Consider the following 19,238-nt stretch of genomic DNA (forward strand, 5'->3'; position numbering starts at 1 on the left):
GTTTTTAGCTGTATGACCCTGGACAAGTCATTAATCCCCCATTTCCTAGCTGCTCTTCTCCTTGGAATCAAAACTTAGTATCAATTCTTAGGCCGAAGGTAAAAGTGTTTAGAAATTTTGCCTAAAATAATTTCCTTTGAATTTTAAGGTTTTTGATACTATAAATCATAATACTTATTTAAGTTCAGACATTTTAAATCTTTATTATATCTTCAATAATATGACATGGACAACCTATTAAGAAGGCAAGATTTTAAATGTATATTAGCCAAATTTTCAAATATTACCCATTTTTTGTTGGGGAAAAAAATTAAGGGAAAATTTTTGCTTTTACATGATGGTTATATAAAAATTAATTCAAATGAAACAAGACACAAAAAAGAAAGACCTTAATTCATTTTGGAAAATTATAGAAAACAAGTATGGCCACAAAGAAATAAGAAAACACTTCTCCCAACTTCCTTGCAAAAGTGGTAGATACAAATGTATGAAACAACTAATTTATTTTGTGCTTTCTTTTTCAAATGTACTGCCCAATTTTCAGGGTTTTTTTTCTCTTCTCTTTTTCTTTAAAAAAAAATTTTTAATACATGAGATAGCTCTCTGAGAGAGGGAAGAATACAATGTAAATTTAAGTGATGTGAAAACAAAAGATTTCAATAAATTTATTCACCTTCCATGAGCATGGAAATCCAGGCGTAAAAACTGATCTTCATGTGAGACTGCTCTTTTGGCACGCTGGTGTTTTTGGTGTAATGAATCCACATCATAAGATAATCCTTCATAATGTCTAATGTGCTTATTTAATGGGTTTCCATACTGACCTGAAAAAAAGAGAAAATACTGATCAAATACTTGAAAACTTACAAATAACTATTTCAGTTCGTTTTCATTTCTTACATATATTATAAGGAAGGTAAAAGAGAACAGAAGTCAGAGCCTGGAAAATTTTAAAGTGCTAGACTAAGGAAATTTTATCAGAAGGCGCAGACCAGCTACTGGTCTGATATTATATTAAGGACATTATACTCGCTTGCTCTCTCTTGCTCTTGTAAGAATGAGGCAAGGCAAAGACATTTTGAAAGAACCTTGGAATATTGGGGTGAAGGAGAGTCCAAGTGACCATTGGAACAGCAGAGAGACTTCTGGGAGAGGAGACCCTAAGCAGGGGTCTTTCAGGGATTTGAGCTAGAGAGGAAGGACGCGGATCCGAGCTCTGTGATCTCCTGAAGAGACCTTTGGTTTCCAGACCTGAAAAGGAGACCTGCTCCAGTGACATCTTGGCTTCCTGTTAAAAAAAACCCTAGACCCTTAGCAGTGCTGAATGAAGTTTGGGGTGCTAGACTCCTTCAGAGAGCAGTTCCCTGAACCCTCCTTGCCTTGGGTCTTTGGCCTACAATATCCCACCTAAACTATTAACCAATATAGCTTGTAGACAATAACATTAGCAGGGTTGGGCAAGAGAAAATCTGGTTTGAGAGAGACCCGACTCTCCTTCGGGATTGAGACTCGGTGGGACTCGCCAGAGCAACAGACCTGACTTGGGGATCCTTGTGCCCCCCTTTCTATAAATAGCCTTCCTCATTTCCCTCTACCCTCCTTGAACCAGAATAAACCTCAACAGAACAGATCTGTGTTAGTTCCATTGAGGAAGACTATATTGGGAGGTGGTGCAACAGCCTGGTCAATCGGATCTCCTCCTTTAGCCAAACCACCTGCTGTGAGGAAGGGGGAGGTTTGTGTGTACCCTGACTGGCACCAACACTGAATCGGGGTATCACTCACTTCTCCTTGAGGGGGTTTCATTTCTTCAGCCCCTCAATGGCAACACACACTTCCAGGGTCTCCTGCTTTTACAAGAGGACCCCATCTAGTCTCATAGTGATAGGGGGCTACAGTTATGGAGGAGGTGACTCCAATTCAGACTTCACTTAGTTCCAGCTACATTCCCCTTCCCCCTAAGCACCCCCCTCAATACACTCTACACTCACTCACACACACACTCTCTCTCTCTCTCTCTCTCTCAAATCTTGACTGTTAGGGTGGAAATGGCAGTAGCTCACTGTACAAGATTAAGGACACCATCACTTACCCATTACTGTTTCCTCACCTATACCAAGATGTCCAGTTTCTTCTAGCTCTAAAATTCTACAATAAAAGTTTACTCATCCCCCGCAGTGAAAAGAAAGGAAAATGTATAGCAGTTCATTTTGTGAACTAGTCAACAAACCCTCCCACACATTCACACCCTTAAAAAAGCTAGGGTACTAGAAGGCAACTGAGTAAATCTATTGTGATTAGGAGAGTTATCAAAAAATAATCTATAGGATTTAACAAGATATTAAAGAATAAGCAATTGAGAAGAACTCTCTGAAGAAAGGAACCAATTTATAAATAATTACAATGTTAGAACTTGAAATTCTCTGACATCCATTCCAATGCCTTCATTTCCTGATAAGGAAATTGAGGTCTGGAAAGATATATTCTCTTGATTTCTGTGCTAGTATTCTTTTGATCACACCTGGATAGTTCTCTAACTACAAAATATGAGTATCAAAACATGTTAAAAACCAAGTCAAATTGTATTAATACTGTTTGATAACATACTATTTTGCTTATAATGTTATCTGTTTCCCAGTAAAATCATAACAAAAGACATTATAATCTGTCTTAATGTCCTTAAACTCTGTTGTAATATCAGAATTAAAATTAAAGAACTGAAAGAAACAATTCAAAATTTGAGATCAAAGACAAATAAAAATATATTCAACAAAGCCATCAGTTCCCACAAACAGAAGCAATTTAAGTTCAAAGAAATCTGGAAGAAAAGAAGCAACAGTTCTTCGAAATTGCATCTCATTCTACTCTCTTCCCTATGGGGAAAAAAGTTTTAACCTTTTTTTCTTGTACCATTCCCTCTCCAATCTTCCATGAGACAGAAAGATTATAACTCCCCCAAGAGACACTGCCCCAAAGTAAATAATGCTTTCCAACTGCAGCTTATATACCATGTTAACTTCTTTCCCTGGCTTACTCCCTCATATCATTTCTAAGATGCAGAAGTCTATATATTGGCTTCCATTTGAAGGATAATAATTTTCAATTTGAAAATGCCATGGTTCATAATCTTGCTTTACCTTAAGGATTCTCAATTGTTATCTCAGTATCTGTGAGGCTTGAACAGAATTCGTAACTTGAAATTAACTATACAAAATAGTCAAACATTTTAAAAAGCAGTATTTCAAATAATGGATATCTATCTAAACACTCACTTATTTCCTCTCCAAAACTACTGTTTATGTATATATCTCCAAACAATAATTCTAAGATACTTCAATATATAGGGATAATTACAGAGATCAGGATAATTTAGACAAACTCATGATTTCAATAATATAGGGTTGTCTTGGTAAGGAACTTCCTCTACCAAGGCAGGCATTTTGTCAGCAATTTTTAATTTTCCAGAGTTGCCTAAAACAGTGAAAAGTTAAGTAATGCACTGATCATACAACCATTTGTGTCAGAGTTGAAACATGTCTTCATAATTTGGCATCTAACTCACTAGCCATTCACTACTGTAGATATTCTTCTCACTTCAATATTCAGCATGGTTCCAATAAAAATTTAACTTACTGACAAAATATGAGAAAAGAGTCCAAATTCATTCATTTCTATATTTCTACTATTGCTCAGAAAGACATACCTAGTCCATTAACTGAAGAGTTCATTTGTATTAGACCTTAAAGGACAAATGCGGGGGAAAGGGGAGGGTACATATGAGAGAGCAAAGCATTCTTTTAGGATGTATTTTTAGGTTTAACTCTTAAGTCAAAATCAGCTAGAAACCAGGTGTACAATAAGAAATTATAAGGCTAGAAATGTAGGATAGGGCCAGTTTGGGGCGTTAGTGGGGCAATAAGGAACCAGTGAAAATTTTTGAACAGAAAAACATAAAGAAGCCTACATAAGCAACAGGGAAAGGTATAAAAGACAAGGAAAAAATGAGTTCAATTTTGGATCTTGAATTTGAAGTACCATTAAGATACAGAGTTGGAGATAGGTATTGGAAAATTATGTTTTAGTACTAAGGCAAATAAATGAAGTATGGTCCATAAATAAAGATGAGACACCCAAATAAACAAGTTAGGTGAAGTTTTGGGAAGTCAAGGAAGACAGGTGACCAATGAAGGAAAAAGAAAAGGAGCAAACAGAGAAATAGGAAGAAAACTATTGCAATACAATGTCACAGAAGCCAATGAAAGAGACATCAAAAAAGGAGATGGTCAACAATGTAAAATTCAATCAAATCAACATTAGGCAACTACTATTGTAAGGCATCGTGATAGATAATTGAGGATACAAAAAAAATTATCCCTTCCTGTTGTCTATTACTGGTCAAGTATGACAGAAGATTGTGGCTTAATTCACAGAATCAGACATTTAGAGGAATAAAGAACCTTATAGGTGATCTGTTCTAACCTTTCCATTTTATAGATGAGGAAACTAGAGCTCAGGGAGATTAATATTAGCTTGCACAAGGCTATACAAAAGTAGATTCTTATAGAGAGACAGTATTCAAACCTAGATCTTCTGACTCCAAATCTAGTATTACTGTCATAGTACCACATTGCCTCAGGGCAGGGGATGAGACAAAAATTAAATGATCTCTTCCTTCATAGAGTTTATATTACAGAAAGGATACAATGTGTATGTACATGAGTAAACAGAAAGCAATGTAAAAAAGAAAGCACTGATAAGGATCCTAGAAAAGGACTTTATGGAGAAAATACTACCCAAGATAGGGATTTTATGAGAGGCAGAAGAAAAGACATTCCAGACAGGGGGATTAGGCAGAGTTTAGTGAGGCCTGAACTGAGTACTATACACAGGAGGACACTAGTAAGGTACTTTAACTAGAAGAAACAGATGATAAAAGGAAATCTGTATAAAATAAGTTAAATTCAGCAGGCATTTAGTAAGTGTCTACTACATACTGGATACTGATTTAGGAGCAAGAATGAGAAAAAATAAGAGCCTCTAGCCTCAAGAAATTACATTCTATTGGGAAGAAAAACAAATACAAAAAAATTAAATGAAAATATATACATAGAAATTTCTAGGGATAAGACAGACCTAATATGAAAGACAATTTATTAACTACCAAATATGGATTCAAAAGGGTACAATGGAAGGACAGAGTATGAGATTGGGAGAAATAAGGCAGACATTTGATAGCGTCATCTAAAATAAGGATAGAATGACAGGTAGGAGCTAGATTATAGAGAGTTTTAAAGATTAGGTTGAAGATTTTATATTTTATTCCAGAGGCATTTTTTAGAAATGGTGTTAAGGGGTCATATCTATGTTTCAGGGATACAATGTTGCTAACTATGTGGAAATGGAGGAAAAAATGGACTGGGTAGGAACTGAAACAATTAGGAAAATACTGGCATGGTCAAGGACATAGGTAATAAGGTTCTGAACAGAGTAGAAACTGATGTCAAATGTGACTATAACTGAACATGGGCTCTCTTGCTAATTCCCAGAGCTTCAAATTCCTAAGGAAAATCTTGCCCCTTCCAATCTCCCTAGCCTCCTCTGTGGTCTTTTAGATGTTATATAAACTCTTGAGGCTATCTCACAAGAGATTCTTTAACCCTTACTCTGGGGAGCCCTTGCATCCCAAAACTATGTGGCAATCACTATGTGGCAATCTCAGATTGCAATCTCCTAAACCTCAATTAAAGACCCTTTATTATCACTGTTTTGGTAGTTCTCTTTAATTCAGGTTGACTTTGTTTAGGTAGAAGGAGGGGACAGATTCAAGAGATCTATTGATAGGTTTGACTGGACAACTGATTATATATGAAAGTTAAGAAGGAAGAGAGGAGGTGGAGCCAGAATGAGTTAATATAAAAAACTGTATTGTGCTTCAACCCATCCCCCTCCCCAAATCCCTCCAAACAGATTTAGAAAGGCCAGTGATGGCAAAATTTTTAGGGACCCTGTGCCATGCCCCAACCCACACAGACTGCTTGCTGAGACCCACCCCACCACTGTGTGCCATGCCCTGCCCCCCCCCACTATATGCCACTACCACTACCCACTCCCCACCACCCCTGTTTGGAGTTGGGTCAGGGCTGCCACCCCTGCTGAACTCCACCACAGCTAGCAGGGCTGTAGTCTAGCCAAGCCAGGGCCCAAGTCCACCTGGAAGGTGAAGAGAAGCTCTAGTGCCCCATCTTCTGAGTTCAGAGGTGGGGGCCAGGCTCCTAGCTGGCCAAGCCAGGGGCCTGTGCTTGCCCACAGAGGTCTCTGCATGCCATATAGGCCATATACTGATGGAGAATTCCAAGAAAAGGTCACAGTAAGTCATTTTTCAAGATAGAAAGGACTATGGACACAGGGAAAAGTGTCTGGCTAGGGATATACCACAGGAAAACATTCCAGCTGCAGGGAGAGGGTGTGCACAAAGGTAAGAGAAGGTCCCACAACTATGACAGTGTTAAGCAGCAACTCTATTGCCCACTATCAGTTCCAAGTCACAGAATGGGGCAGACCTGCACCCAGGGGTGTCCAGAGTAAGAAGCAGTGAAAGACATTGGAGGATGGGAGATGTTAAGAAAAAAGAAGCAAATCCAAAAGAAAGCAGCAGCAAGAGTGGCTCAAATCACAGGAGCAAAGCAGGGTTTGAGTTTGGGCTTTTAGTTCATTCTTAATCCTGCAAAAAATAATCAGGGCAAGAATCCCAAACCAAAGGAAAGACCACATGTCTGTCACTCTGAAACAGCAGGTATTCCCAGCTAATAGAGAGTAGCTGATTCAACAACAGCCTTTCATTACAATGACTGAAATTCAGATCAGGAGTTCAAATAAGAGCTGGAAGGGGGTGAGGAAGTGAGTGCCAGAGGAAGCAAAACCCAGAGCAGGGGACCTGCCTAGCCCAATCCACTTGGCAGAGGCATGGATGCAACAGAGCAGGGAACGGCCCAGCCCATTAAACAACAGGGAAACTGACAACATAGGAAGCTAAATCTAGCTGGACAAAACACCTTCAAACCTCCCCAGAAAAAGCAAGGAGGATGACCCTGTCAACAGAAACACAATGGACAAATAAAATCCATAAGACATTAGGAAACAATAAGACAAAAAAAATCAAAAGTATGAAAATAGAAAAATCTAGGAAAAACAACTGACCTGAAAAATAGATACAGAATCATCTAAGAATCATCAGAATACCTGAAGGCCATGATCAAAAAAAGGGCTTGGACTCTATATTACAACAAATCCTCAGAAGAAATTGTCCTTATATCTTTGAACAAAGGTAAAAATAGAAAGTGAAAGAATCCATCAATTACTCACTGAAAAAAACCAGAAAATAAAATACCCCGGGACTATTATACACAAATCCCATAACTCTGAGGCCAAGGAAAAAGTACTACAAGGAAGCAATTCAAATATAGTGGAGCACAATCAGGATTAGAGCTTCTATGTTAAAGAACCAAAAGGCAAAGAATATATTCCAAAAGGCAAAGGATTTAGGACTACAAACAAGAGTTACAAACCCAGGAAAACCAAGCATAATCTAACAGGAGAAAAAAAATTGACATTTAACAAAATAATGGAAATTTAGACTTTCCTGACCAAAAAAACAGAGCTGAACAGAAAAATGTGACAAGCAAAATCGACACTAAAGAGAAACATGAAAAGATAAACTGAAAATATAAGCATCTCAGTTAAGGGTGAATGGAGCACATTGATACCTGGGAAAATAACTGAGATACTTAAGGTACTTAAAGTATGCAAGATACCTAAGATACTTAAGAACTTTATCAGTATTAGAGCAATGAAAAGGAGTATAAAGGAGTAAAGAAGCTAAATAGAATAAGGCTGATATTTTAAAAAATCAAGGAACAAGAAAGAGAAAAATACGGAAAGAAGAGAACTAGAGAGACTGAAGAGGGCAAACTACTTCTCAAGAAGGGGCACAAAAGAGTCAATACAGTAGAGGGGGAAATGGGGCAGGTGGCTGGCTGTGTTTCAACCTTACTCTCATGAGAATTAACTCAAAGTAGAAATAACACTCACACTCAATCAGCTATAGAAATTTACACTAACCTGTAGAGCAGTAGAATGTAGAAAGAAATAAGATAAATAGGAGAGCGATATGGACAAAAAAAGAGGGTGAATTGGGGGGAGGTGATAATGGGAGGAGGGGGTAACAACTGTAAGCCTATCACTAAAAAAAAAATATTGAACAAACGATCAAAGAATTCCCTAAGAAAAAGGCCCCAGGGCCAAACAGATTCACAAGTAAATTGTACCAAACACCCAAAGAACAATTAACTCCAATACTACATAAACTATTTGGAAAAATGTAGGAAGAAGGAATCCTTCAAACTCTTTATGCCACAAATATGGTACTAATACAAAACCAGTTAGAGGTAAAACAAAAAAACTCTAGATCAATCTCCCTAATAAGCACTGATGCTAAAATTTTAAATAAAATATTAGCAAGGAGATTACAGCATCACAAGAATCACCATGCTCCCATAAGTTTTATATCAGGAATGCACGGATGCTTCAATATCAGGAAAATGGTCAGCATAACTGACCATATCTGTAACAAATCTAATTGAAACCATGTGATTATTTCAATAGACAAAGAAAAGACTTGACAAAATACAACATCCATTCCTTATAAAAACATTACAAAACACTGGAATAAATGGAGCTTTCCTTAAAATGATAAATGGGATCTACCTAAAACCATCAGCAAGCATTATCTGTAATTTGAATAAACTAGAACCATTCCCAATAAGATCAATTGTGAAGCAAGGATGCCTATTATAACCACTATATTTAATATTATACTGGGGGTATACATACCAAAATAAAAACAGCAATTACAGGAACACAATTTCAAAAACATTGTTCATATAGTCAGGCCTAAACAATTAGAAAAACAACAAATGCTCATGGATAGGTGTTATAAAGATCCTGGTGTTATGAGGAGCTGAAGCTGAGGGTGTGGGTGATACCAAAGTGTTAACACTTGAGTTGATAGTGAAACACAAAGGACTCCACAGAAATAGCTGTTGTGAATCTACTGAACTCAACTTCAGAATAACAGTGTCCCAGAATAGCCAGCCAAATGAATCTGTGATTAGGACTGTACAGTTACTTCTTACTGACTATTCTGGCCTAGAAAGGATAACACTAAAGTTGACTGCTGATTATATTTTGTTATGATTGATATTGTTCTCCTTTCCCTCAAATGTCCCAAGGACATAATCACTAAGCCCTAAGATAGAGTTAACACCAAATCTAGGTTAAAGATTTAATGTTAACAGGCTTACAAGGGGAAGCAGGGTAATGACTGGGAAGGAGGGAAACAGGAAGTCCTTAACCTAAGCTAATGATGATAAAAGCTGGTACCTGAATTGTTAGTAGTCAGGCTTGTGAGTTATCAATTGCTAACTGGCAATGCCAGACTGAGTTCAACCCAAATCAGGTTACTTTGCTGTTAGATGTTGTTGCTTCTTCTTGGTGAATGAATCAGGATCAGTTTATTCAGTATAAGGATAACACAGGATATGGGACTGTGAAATTGGTTGGTGCAGGTTGCTGGTAACTCAAGTTGACCTATAGCGCCTACCCTCACCACAACCTCCCACTTCCCCAATATCTCAGATTGAGATGATCTCCCAGTTCAAATCCTTCCTTATACACCTGAGCTTCAACTGTCCTGGCACACGGTACCTTCTCCCAGGCTCAGTTCATTCTACGTGCTAATCAGGTAACTGTCCATCATCTTGCTTTCCATATTGCTGTGCAAATTATCATTTCATCATAGGCCAAGCCAATATAATAAAAAAGAATTCTACCTAAGTTAATTTACCTATTGAGCATCATACCAATCAAACTACCCAAAAATCATTTCATACACCTAGAAAAAAAAAATAAAATTCATCTGGAAGAACAAAAGGCCAAGAATATTAGGGAATCAATTTTTTAAAATGAAGGAAGGAGGGGCCTAGCCATACCAGATGTCAAACTATACTATCATGCAGTAATCATCAAAATAATCAGTACTGGCTAAGAATTGAATAGATCAATGGAATAAGTTAGGTAATCAACACATAGTTGTTAATGCCCAATAAATCAAAAGATCTGAGCTTTGTGAGGGAAGAACTCACTATCTAACAAAAACCAGAAAGCAGTGATGGCAGCATCTCACACCATACATCAGAATAGTCAAAATAGATACTTATTTTAGAAATAAAAGGTGACACCATAAGCAAAATAGGGGAACATGGAAAAGTTTACCAATCAGACTTATGGACAAGGGAAGAATTTATGACCAAATAAGACACAGAGAGCATTATGAAAAAATGAAATAAAATATCTTAATTACATTAAACTTAAAAAATTTTGTACAAAGAAAACAATGGAACCAATATTGGAAGAGAAATTTTAAAATTGGGGGAAAATTGTATAGCAAGTGTCTCTAATAAAAGACCTCATTTCTCAAATATAAAGGGAACTACATCAAATTCATAAGGATACAAAGCATTCCCTAATTGAAAAATGGTACAAAAGATACAAATAAGCAATTCTCAGAGAAAGAAATTAAAACTATAGTCATATGAAAACATGCTCCAAATCACTACTGATAAGAAAAATGCAAATTAAGAAAATTCATATGCTACCTCAGACCTATTAGAGTGGCTAACATAATCAAAAAGAAAAATTATAAATGTGGGAGGAAATGTAGGAAAATTGGGACACTGTTGGTGGAACTGTGAACTGATACAACCATTCTGGAAAGCAATCCAGAATCATGTTCAAAGGGCCATAAAACTATGTGTATCCTTTGACCCAGGCAAAACCATTATGGGGTCTATTTGCCAAAGAGATCAGACATAAGGGAAAAGGATCAATCTGAGCCAAAATATTTTTAGCAGTTCTTTTTGTAGTGGCAAAGAATTGGAAACCGAGGGATTGTCCATCACCTAGGAAACAAATGAACAAGTTGTGATATGTGGTTTTAATGAAATACAATTGCATCATGAAAAATGACAAACAGGATACGTTCAGAAAATCTGGAAAGACATATATGAAGTGATAAAAGTTAAGGGAGCAGAACTAGAACAATGTATATGATAGTAGAAATATTTTACAATAATCAACTGTGAAGGACTAAACTATTATCAGCAAAGCAAATTCCCAATATATCCACAAAGGACCTACAATGAAGAATGCCCACAGCCAAAGAAAGAACTGCAGGTCAAAACATGCCATCTTCCACTTTATTTCCTTCATAAGATTTTTTTTTCCTGTTTATGTAATAAATATGTTCTGGGGCAGCTGGGTGGCTCAGTGGATTGAGAGCCAGGCCTAGAGACTAGAGGTCCTAGGTTCAAATCCAGCCTCTGACACTTCCCAGCTGTGTGACCCTGGGCACTTGACCCCCATTGCCCACCCTTACCTCTCTTCCACCTATGAGCCAATACACAGAAGTTAAGGGTTTAAAAAAAAATGTTCTGTCAGTATTGGTATAACCTGTATTAGACTATTTACAGTCTCAGGGAAGGGTGGGGAAGGAGGAAAGGAGGAAATCTGAATCCTAAAATGCCAGAAAATAATTGTCAAAAATTGTTTCTGCATGTAACTGAAAAAATAAAACTTATTTTTAAAAAAGAATAACCCAGAAAAACAGTATAAAGCTACTAGGCCTTTAACGAAATAAAATTCTTCTAAGCATTCCTAATGAAAAGAGTTGCATAGAAACTTTGAAGTTCAAACACAAAAGTTTAGAGTAATAGGGGCAGCTGGGTAGCTCAGTGGAGTGAGAGTCAGGCCTAGAGACAGGAGGTCCTAGGTTCAAACCCGGCCTCAGCCACTTCCCAGCTGTGTGACCCTGGGCAAGTCACTTGACCCCCATTGCCCACCCTTACCAATCTTCCACCTATGAGACAATACACCGAAGTACAAGGGTTTAAAAAAAAAAAAGTTTAGAGTAATATAAAAAATTGTAATGGACTTCTGTACTAGCAGCAATGCAATGACCCAAGACAATTCTGAGGGATTTATGGAAAGGAACACTACCCACATTCAGAGGAAGAACTACAGGAGTAGAAACAGAAGAAAAACAACTGCTTGGACACTTGGGTGGATGAGGACATGATTGGGGATGTAGACCTGAAAAGACCACACCCATGTAACTATCAATAATGTGTAAATAAAAGTCTTGACTGACCACACATAATAAAACCAGTGGAAATGCGAATTGGCTACAGCAGAGGGGGGTGGGGGGGGTGAAGGGGAAAGTAAAAACATGACTTTTGTAACCATGGAAAATTTTTCTAAAAATAAAAAATTATTTTAAAAAATAAACAAAAAAAATAAATATGAATGTACAAGGTTAAACTGCTTACATTCAAAATGGGAAAATGACCCATAGTTCATCATATAAGGCATTGATGGCGAACTTTTTATAGACAGTGTCATGCCCCTCCAGAGACTCAGTGCCATGGCCCCTCTTACCCCAACCCCAGTCCCTCTGGCTTTCTAATAATGAACTCTGGCACACAACTGTAAGAGTGCCGACAGAGGGTTCTGTATGCCCTTTTTGTGTACCCATGCCATAGGTTCACCATCACTGATCTAAGGTCTTATACTTAAGACAATTAGTTTATCACTGCAACTAAGATTAAGAAAAATTTATAGAATCCATATTTGCTGATGACATGAAGCTGACCTAGAAAGACACAAATAATCGAAAATAACAAACAAAAGCTTCAGTAAAGGACAATATGAGATATTACAAAGGTAAAATCATAAAGTCTTGGTAACAGAATGGATATGTAAATGAAAGTAAGGCGTAAATGATGACATGGAAGCTATTAATCAGGCTGACTGGGAGGATGATGGTACCATCAAGAATTTAAAAAAGGAAAGGACAATGGAAGACAAGGAGTTCAGTTTGGGACACTTAAGTTTTAAATGTCTAAGAGTTTGAAATGCCCAACAGATTGATACATACAATACATACAAGACCAGTAGAAAGTTAGGGCTGGATAAGTAGCACAGAGATAATAATTTAATCCAAGAGAACTAGTAAGATCAACAAATGAAATACAAAAAAAGATGAGAATAGAGACCAGGTAAGAGTCCCAAGGATCTATCCATTTAGTAACACTGTCAAAAATGGAAAGAAGACTAGGCTAGAATTAATCATAAAGACCTTATTAAGGACCTACTACGAGTCAGGCACTGGACTAGGTACAGAGGATACAAAAATAAAGTAGTTCTTGCCTTTAAGCTTTGTTATAGGAAAAATATAGATTAGGCTATATCTTAAGTTAGCAAAAGCAGACCAGGCAGAGCTGGAATTCCAAATCTGGAATACTGCCAGAGGGGTTTTCACCCAGAGGATTTGGAGCTGGGAGTTGGCCTTGGGAGTTGGGTTTGAAGTTGGTGTTTTGGCAACTGACTGGTGAGCCTGTGTGGATTGGTATTGGGATCTTGAACTGTGGAGCTATACCTTGGATTTTAACTGCAAGACTTTCCATCAAGACCAAGGAGTTTTCAGGATGAGAAAGAATTTTTCTAGGTTGGTGGACATCCACAGAAAAATCCTATTCTCCCTGACTCCCAGTGGATTACTTTGCTGTTCAACTGGAGTTTCCTGGGACCAGATACATCTAGACAACATCCAGTGGACTGCTCCATGAGACACCCTTTACCCCTGCCCAGCCAGCCCTGTCCTCGGCTGTTTGCTGGTAGTTAGTATTAGAGTAGCCATTTTTATCCCAAACATTCCTTGGCAGTTTACCTTAGAGGCTCAAGTGACAGTTACCCCATTACCTCCATTCCCTGCCCTTGTTCAACCATTAAAACCCTTTTATATAAAACTTCCTTGGTTTCTCCTTCCCCAGATACTTCTCTGAGTACAAGAACCCACTGGTGGAGTAAACAGTTTTCCTGATTGTGTTCATTCTGTTTGTTACCCAGATATCCCCAGCTTAGTGTGTTAGTCTGTTACCTCTTCACTGGTCCCCAAATACAGGTGAAGGACTAATTAAAACTCCAGCTGTACCTCTGTCTCCCCTAACTATCCCCCTACCTATTATATTACCTACAACAGCTTATATTCTACTAATAGAGAAATGCATAAACATATATAGCTGTGGATATATATACACACTCAAGTATTCAAAAATAAATCTGTAAAATGAGAGTTTAGACTATATATTGCCTCTGATATTCCTTTTAGCTCTCAACCTATGAAACCCACCCTGATCCTTTTATCCTCCTCTTTATATTTACCTTTCACTTTTGAATGAGGCACACAGATCAAGAGTCATATTCAAGTCAATGAGAACTAAGCAAATTATGTCATGAGTTCTGTTCAGAGAGTTTAACAAAGGCTATGACAAGACTCATGGGAGAAAAGTGAAGCTGCAGGTGAGAAGACTGAGATGCAGAGATACCAGAAATGTTTTTCCAACAAGACTAACCAAAAGAGACTCTTCACGTTTATGCCAAGTTATGGTAAAAGGCAGCAGCCTCACTAAGAGCAGTGTGCTAACATTGCTAGAAGACGTCTGTGGCTGTAAAATAGTAAAGGTATAGGCTTTCCTTCAATCACTGTTCCAGAGCCACTAATTTAATGTTCCTTATACTTTTACTTTTCCTGTGTATATTCTATGATTTTCCATTCTTCCAGTTAATACTGTTACATGTTTTTGTGACAAAATATGCCTGGGTTTATCTGAAAATCTTTCATTGTGACTTTCTTATATTATTTTACTAAACGTTTTTGTTTAAAAAAGAAACACTCATCCATTGTTATCTACCTAATAAAAGGAGAAACTTAAGCTTGTGGTCTTCTAACTAACTTCTATTGTGTGTATTTTCACCCTCAGTACACCAAACTGGATAAATTAAATTTATCATATATGGGACATAAAATAATAATACAATGTATTTCATCAAACAGTAAATTTTTAAAAAATGCTAAAAGAACTGTTTGTACAAAAATATTTATAGCTGTGCTTTTTGTGGTGGCAAAAAATTGGAAAATTAGGAGATGTCAATCGATTGGGGAATGGATAAACAAAGTATGGTATATGATAGAGATGGAATACTACTGTGATATAAGGAATGATGAACCACTTTCTATAAAAACTGGAAAGTCCTACAAGAACTGATGCAGAGTGAAATGAAGAGAACCAGGAGAATATTGTACACAGAAACTGAAACATTGTGGGATAATCAAATGTAGAAATCCAGATGAAAAAATATGATTCATCACTTGTTTATATGGGTATATGATTTGAGGTTTTGGTTTTCAAAGATTACTCTATTAAAAAATAAACAATATGGAAATAGATTGAGTGATAATAAAATGTATAACCCACTGGAATTGCTTTTCAACCCCAGGAAGCAGGAGGGAGACAATATGAAACATGGAATCATGGTGGGGTTGGGGGGCGTTTAATTAAAAAAAAAAAAAAAAAAAAAAAAAAAAAAAAAAACTTTGAGGTAGAATCCACTATTGGGAGATTCAGCAATATATTCTCTCCTTCAGAGACCACAGAATAAAGATAAAAAAAAAGAACATAAGAATAAGAATGAGAACATTATGATTTTAGTCCTGGCATCTCTGTAATTAATTGTATCAGCTTGGACAAATCATAAGTCCTGTTTCTTCATCAAATGAGTTAAATTAGATCCTTTTGAGAGATCTTCTAGATCTAAAACTCCATTTGCTACCATAGAATTTTTTTAAGTATACTAAAAGAATGTAACAAAACTTACAAGTTTTATTATGTCTATACAATAGAGACAGATATTTGGATATAGATACGAAGGCTGCTTGAGGTTACTTCTCCTTCCTCAAAGTCAACTTTATAGTGAGTTACCAAAAAAGAAGTGTTTTGAAAATGATAGTCAAATATAAAGCCAAAAAGCTATAGAAGGAAAAAGGGGAGTTTGTATTTTTCTCCTTTAAAAAAAAAAAAAAACATTAATTTGCCCCAACTTTTAAATTAAAACCAGAGAGATAACAATATTAAATAATTGTCATATAAGTACATATATATGATCCTGGACCATATAAAAAACTACAAAAGACATATATAACAAGCAATAGTCCCTGAAAGTTATAGCCAGAAAAATCAAAATTTTCTATGATTTAAGTTTTTTAAAAAGATGAAATTAAGTATATAAACAAGTATAAAAACAAGCAAGAATCAGAACACAGTGATAAAGCTGTAAATTGATCAAACCATTCTAGAAGGCGATTTAGAATTATGCCCAAAGGGCTTTAAAAGAATGCATGCCCTTAGATCCAGCAATATCACTACTAGTTTGTACCCCCAAAGAGAACAAAAAAAATGATTGTACAAAAATATTTATAGTATTCTCTTTGTGGTGGAAAAAAAATTGGAAAATGGGGGGAGGGGAATATCCCTCAATAGGGGAATGGTTGAACAAATTGTGGTATATGCTGGTGATAGAATACTATTGCGCTCAAAGGAATAATAACTGGAGGAATTCCATATGTACTGGAAAGACCTCCAGGAATTGATGCAAAGAAAAATGAGCAGAACCAGAACACTGTACACAGAGTGAAACATTGTGGCACAATCAAATGCAATGAACTTCTTTACTAGTAGCAATGCAATGATCCAGGACAATCCTGAAGGACCTAAGAGAAAGAATGACATCCACATCCAGAGAAAGAACCATAGAAGTAGAAATGCAGAAGAAAAACATATGATCAATCATGTGGTTCGATGGGAATACAACTGGGGTTTTGGCATTAAAAGATGGCTCTATTACAAATATGAATAATAAAGGAAATAGATTTAACAATGGGAGAAGAGGGGAGGAAAGAACATGAATCATGTAACCATGGGAAAATACTTTTAATTAATTCATTAATTTTTAAAAATAGTTCTTATAAAAAATGTTTCCTGAACAGGAACAGGTCCTGACTGGACCTGTGATATCACTTATATAAGGAAGTGCAGTTCAGAAGAGTCTTCTAGCAATACAGATTGGTAGTCTTTTAAAGAGTTGCCAAAGACATGGAGACACTAAATGATTTGACCAATGTCATATAACAATTATGTATCAGAGGCAAGATTTGAACCCAATTATTCCTGGTTCCAATGCTAGTTATATAACAACTGTCCCATACTGTTCTCACTTCTCTTAAAAACTGACATGTTAAAATCTCTCATTTTTTAGAGTAAGCATCATTTTAATGTACTTTATTTTTTCCAGGTACCAACCTGTTAGCAACTTCATTCTACAAGAACCCAAACACTCTAGAAATAAAGAAAAGACTCTGAGTGTCAGCTACCACAAAAATATATTTCAACATATGTGATAAGTGGCCACTATTTCTCTCTCCCCATCCCCCCAGTTTTGTTTTAAAAATGGTCCTGTTGGAAGCTGTGACATAAGAATAGCACACAATAACAAATAACAGAGGACTGAAGAATTATTAGCATGAAAGTATTGTAATTATCATTATAGCACCATTTAGTAATGGATATTTTTCTTAATTTTTTTTAAACCCTCACCTTCTGTCTTAGAATCAGTACTATGTATTGGTTCCAGGGCAGACGAATGGCAAGGACTAAGCAATGGAGGTTGTTACTTGCCCAGGGTCACACAGCCAAGAAGCATGAGTCCAAATTTGAACCCAGGACCTAGGCTTGGCTTTTAATTCATTGAACCATCTAACTGCCCCCAATAAATATTTTTTTTTTTAAACCCTTAACTTCTGTGTATTGACTTATAGGTGGAAGAGTGGTAAGGGTGGGCAATGGGGGTCAAGTGACTTGCCCAGGGTCACACACAGCTGAGAAGTGTCTGAGGCCGGATTTGAACCTAGGACCTCCCGTCTCTAGGCCTGGCTCTCAATCCACTGAGCCACCCAGCTGCCCCCCCAATAAATATTTTTAATAATGAAACTGAGTTATTTTTAAAAGTTATGTTACAGTCAGTAGACTATGTTTAAAAGACAGGGAAGTATCTGATATACTTTCAGATTTCTATGAAAATTAAAGTAAAATTGATGATTGAGGGCTTAAAACCTTATTTATCTAGTTAAATTTGCTTATTTAGAATACCTTGTTAGTTAAGTGGCATTTTATTGTTTGTTTTATTTTTATGACCAGGTTATAGTTTTTCAGCAATTTCTCCTGTTTCTAGAGTCTTTTAATAAATTATACTTTGGTTCAGTGCTATGTTGTTTTTAATTTTTTTTTAAGATGGTATGGGTTCCTACTCAGATTATTTATTATACCCTTCTTTGGGGGAAATTAATGAATAACTATGGATACATCTCACTAAGATGTGGAAAAAATGTAGGCATTCAAAAATTCCTTAAGTTTTCTTATTTGTGTACTTTTCAACATTTAGTTTGTATTTAAGTAATGTAAGTTTTACTAGGAATATTTTTGGTTCAGATCTTGATTTTGACATCAAAGTGATTTTTTTACTCTAAATTTTGCTTTAGTTCAAATCTATTTAGGTATGTGTAAAGGATTCAGATTTAGGGAGAAAATTATTTTTCCATTTTCACCAGGTTGTGTTAAGTGACAAAATATAATTTAAGTTGCAAAAGACCCTTTGAAACCAAATGATTTCTGTGCTCTGATTCTTTTTTTTTAATTTATTTATTTTTAAGTATTTTTCCAAGGTTACGTGATTCATGTTCTCTCCCTCCCCTCTTCCCTTCCTGCTCTTGGAGCTGACAAGCAATTCCACTGGGTAATACATGTATTATCACTCAATAGCTATTTCCATATTATTCATTTTTGTAATAGTCTATTAAAAACAAAACCCCAAGTCCTATACCCATATGACAAGTGAAATCATGTTTTTCTTCTGCCTTTCTACTCCCACAATTCTTTCTCTGGATATGGATAGCATTCTTTCTCATAAATCCCTCAGAATTGTTCTGAATCACTGCATTGCTATTAGTAGCAAAGTCTATTACATTTGATTATCCCATAATGTTTCAGTTATGTGTTCAATGTTCTCCTGGTTCTATTCATTTCATTCCGCATCCATTCATGGAGGTCTTCCCAGATTTTAATAGAAATCAAGCAGTTTATCACTCCTTATAGCACAATAGTATTCCTTCCCCATCATACACCACAATTCACAACTCCACCAACAATACAGTAGTGTCCCAATTTTGCCATATC

General features: G+C 36.4%; 1 protein-coding gene across 1 annotated transcript in view; it reads right to left on the reverse strand.

Moving 5' to 3' along the window:
- The window catches only part of ADAM10 (ADAM metallopeptidase domain 10), a 138,837-nt gene that overhangs the window by 100,077 nt on the left and 19,522 nt on the right, over positions 1-19,238 (reverse strand). Inside the window, exon 2 of the mRNA XM_044665304.1 lies at positions 674-824. Within this exon, the coding sequence (XP_044521239.1) occupies positions 674-824 (151 nt within the window). The remainder of the gene's footprint in view (positions 1-673; positions 825-19,238) is intronic.

Source organism: Gracilinanus agilis, chromosome 2 (genome assembly GCF_016433145.1).
Source record: "Gracilinanus agilis isolate LMUSP501 chromosome 2, AgileGrace, whole genome shotgun sequence".
In the NCBI taxonomy this organism is placed as follows: Eukaryota; Metazoa; Chordata; class Mammalia; order Didelphimorphia; family Didelphidae; genus Gracilinanus; species Gracilinanus agilis.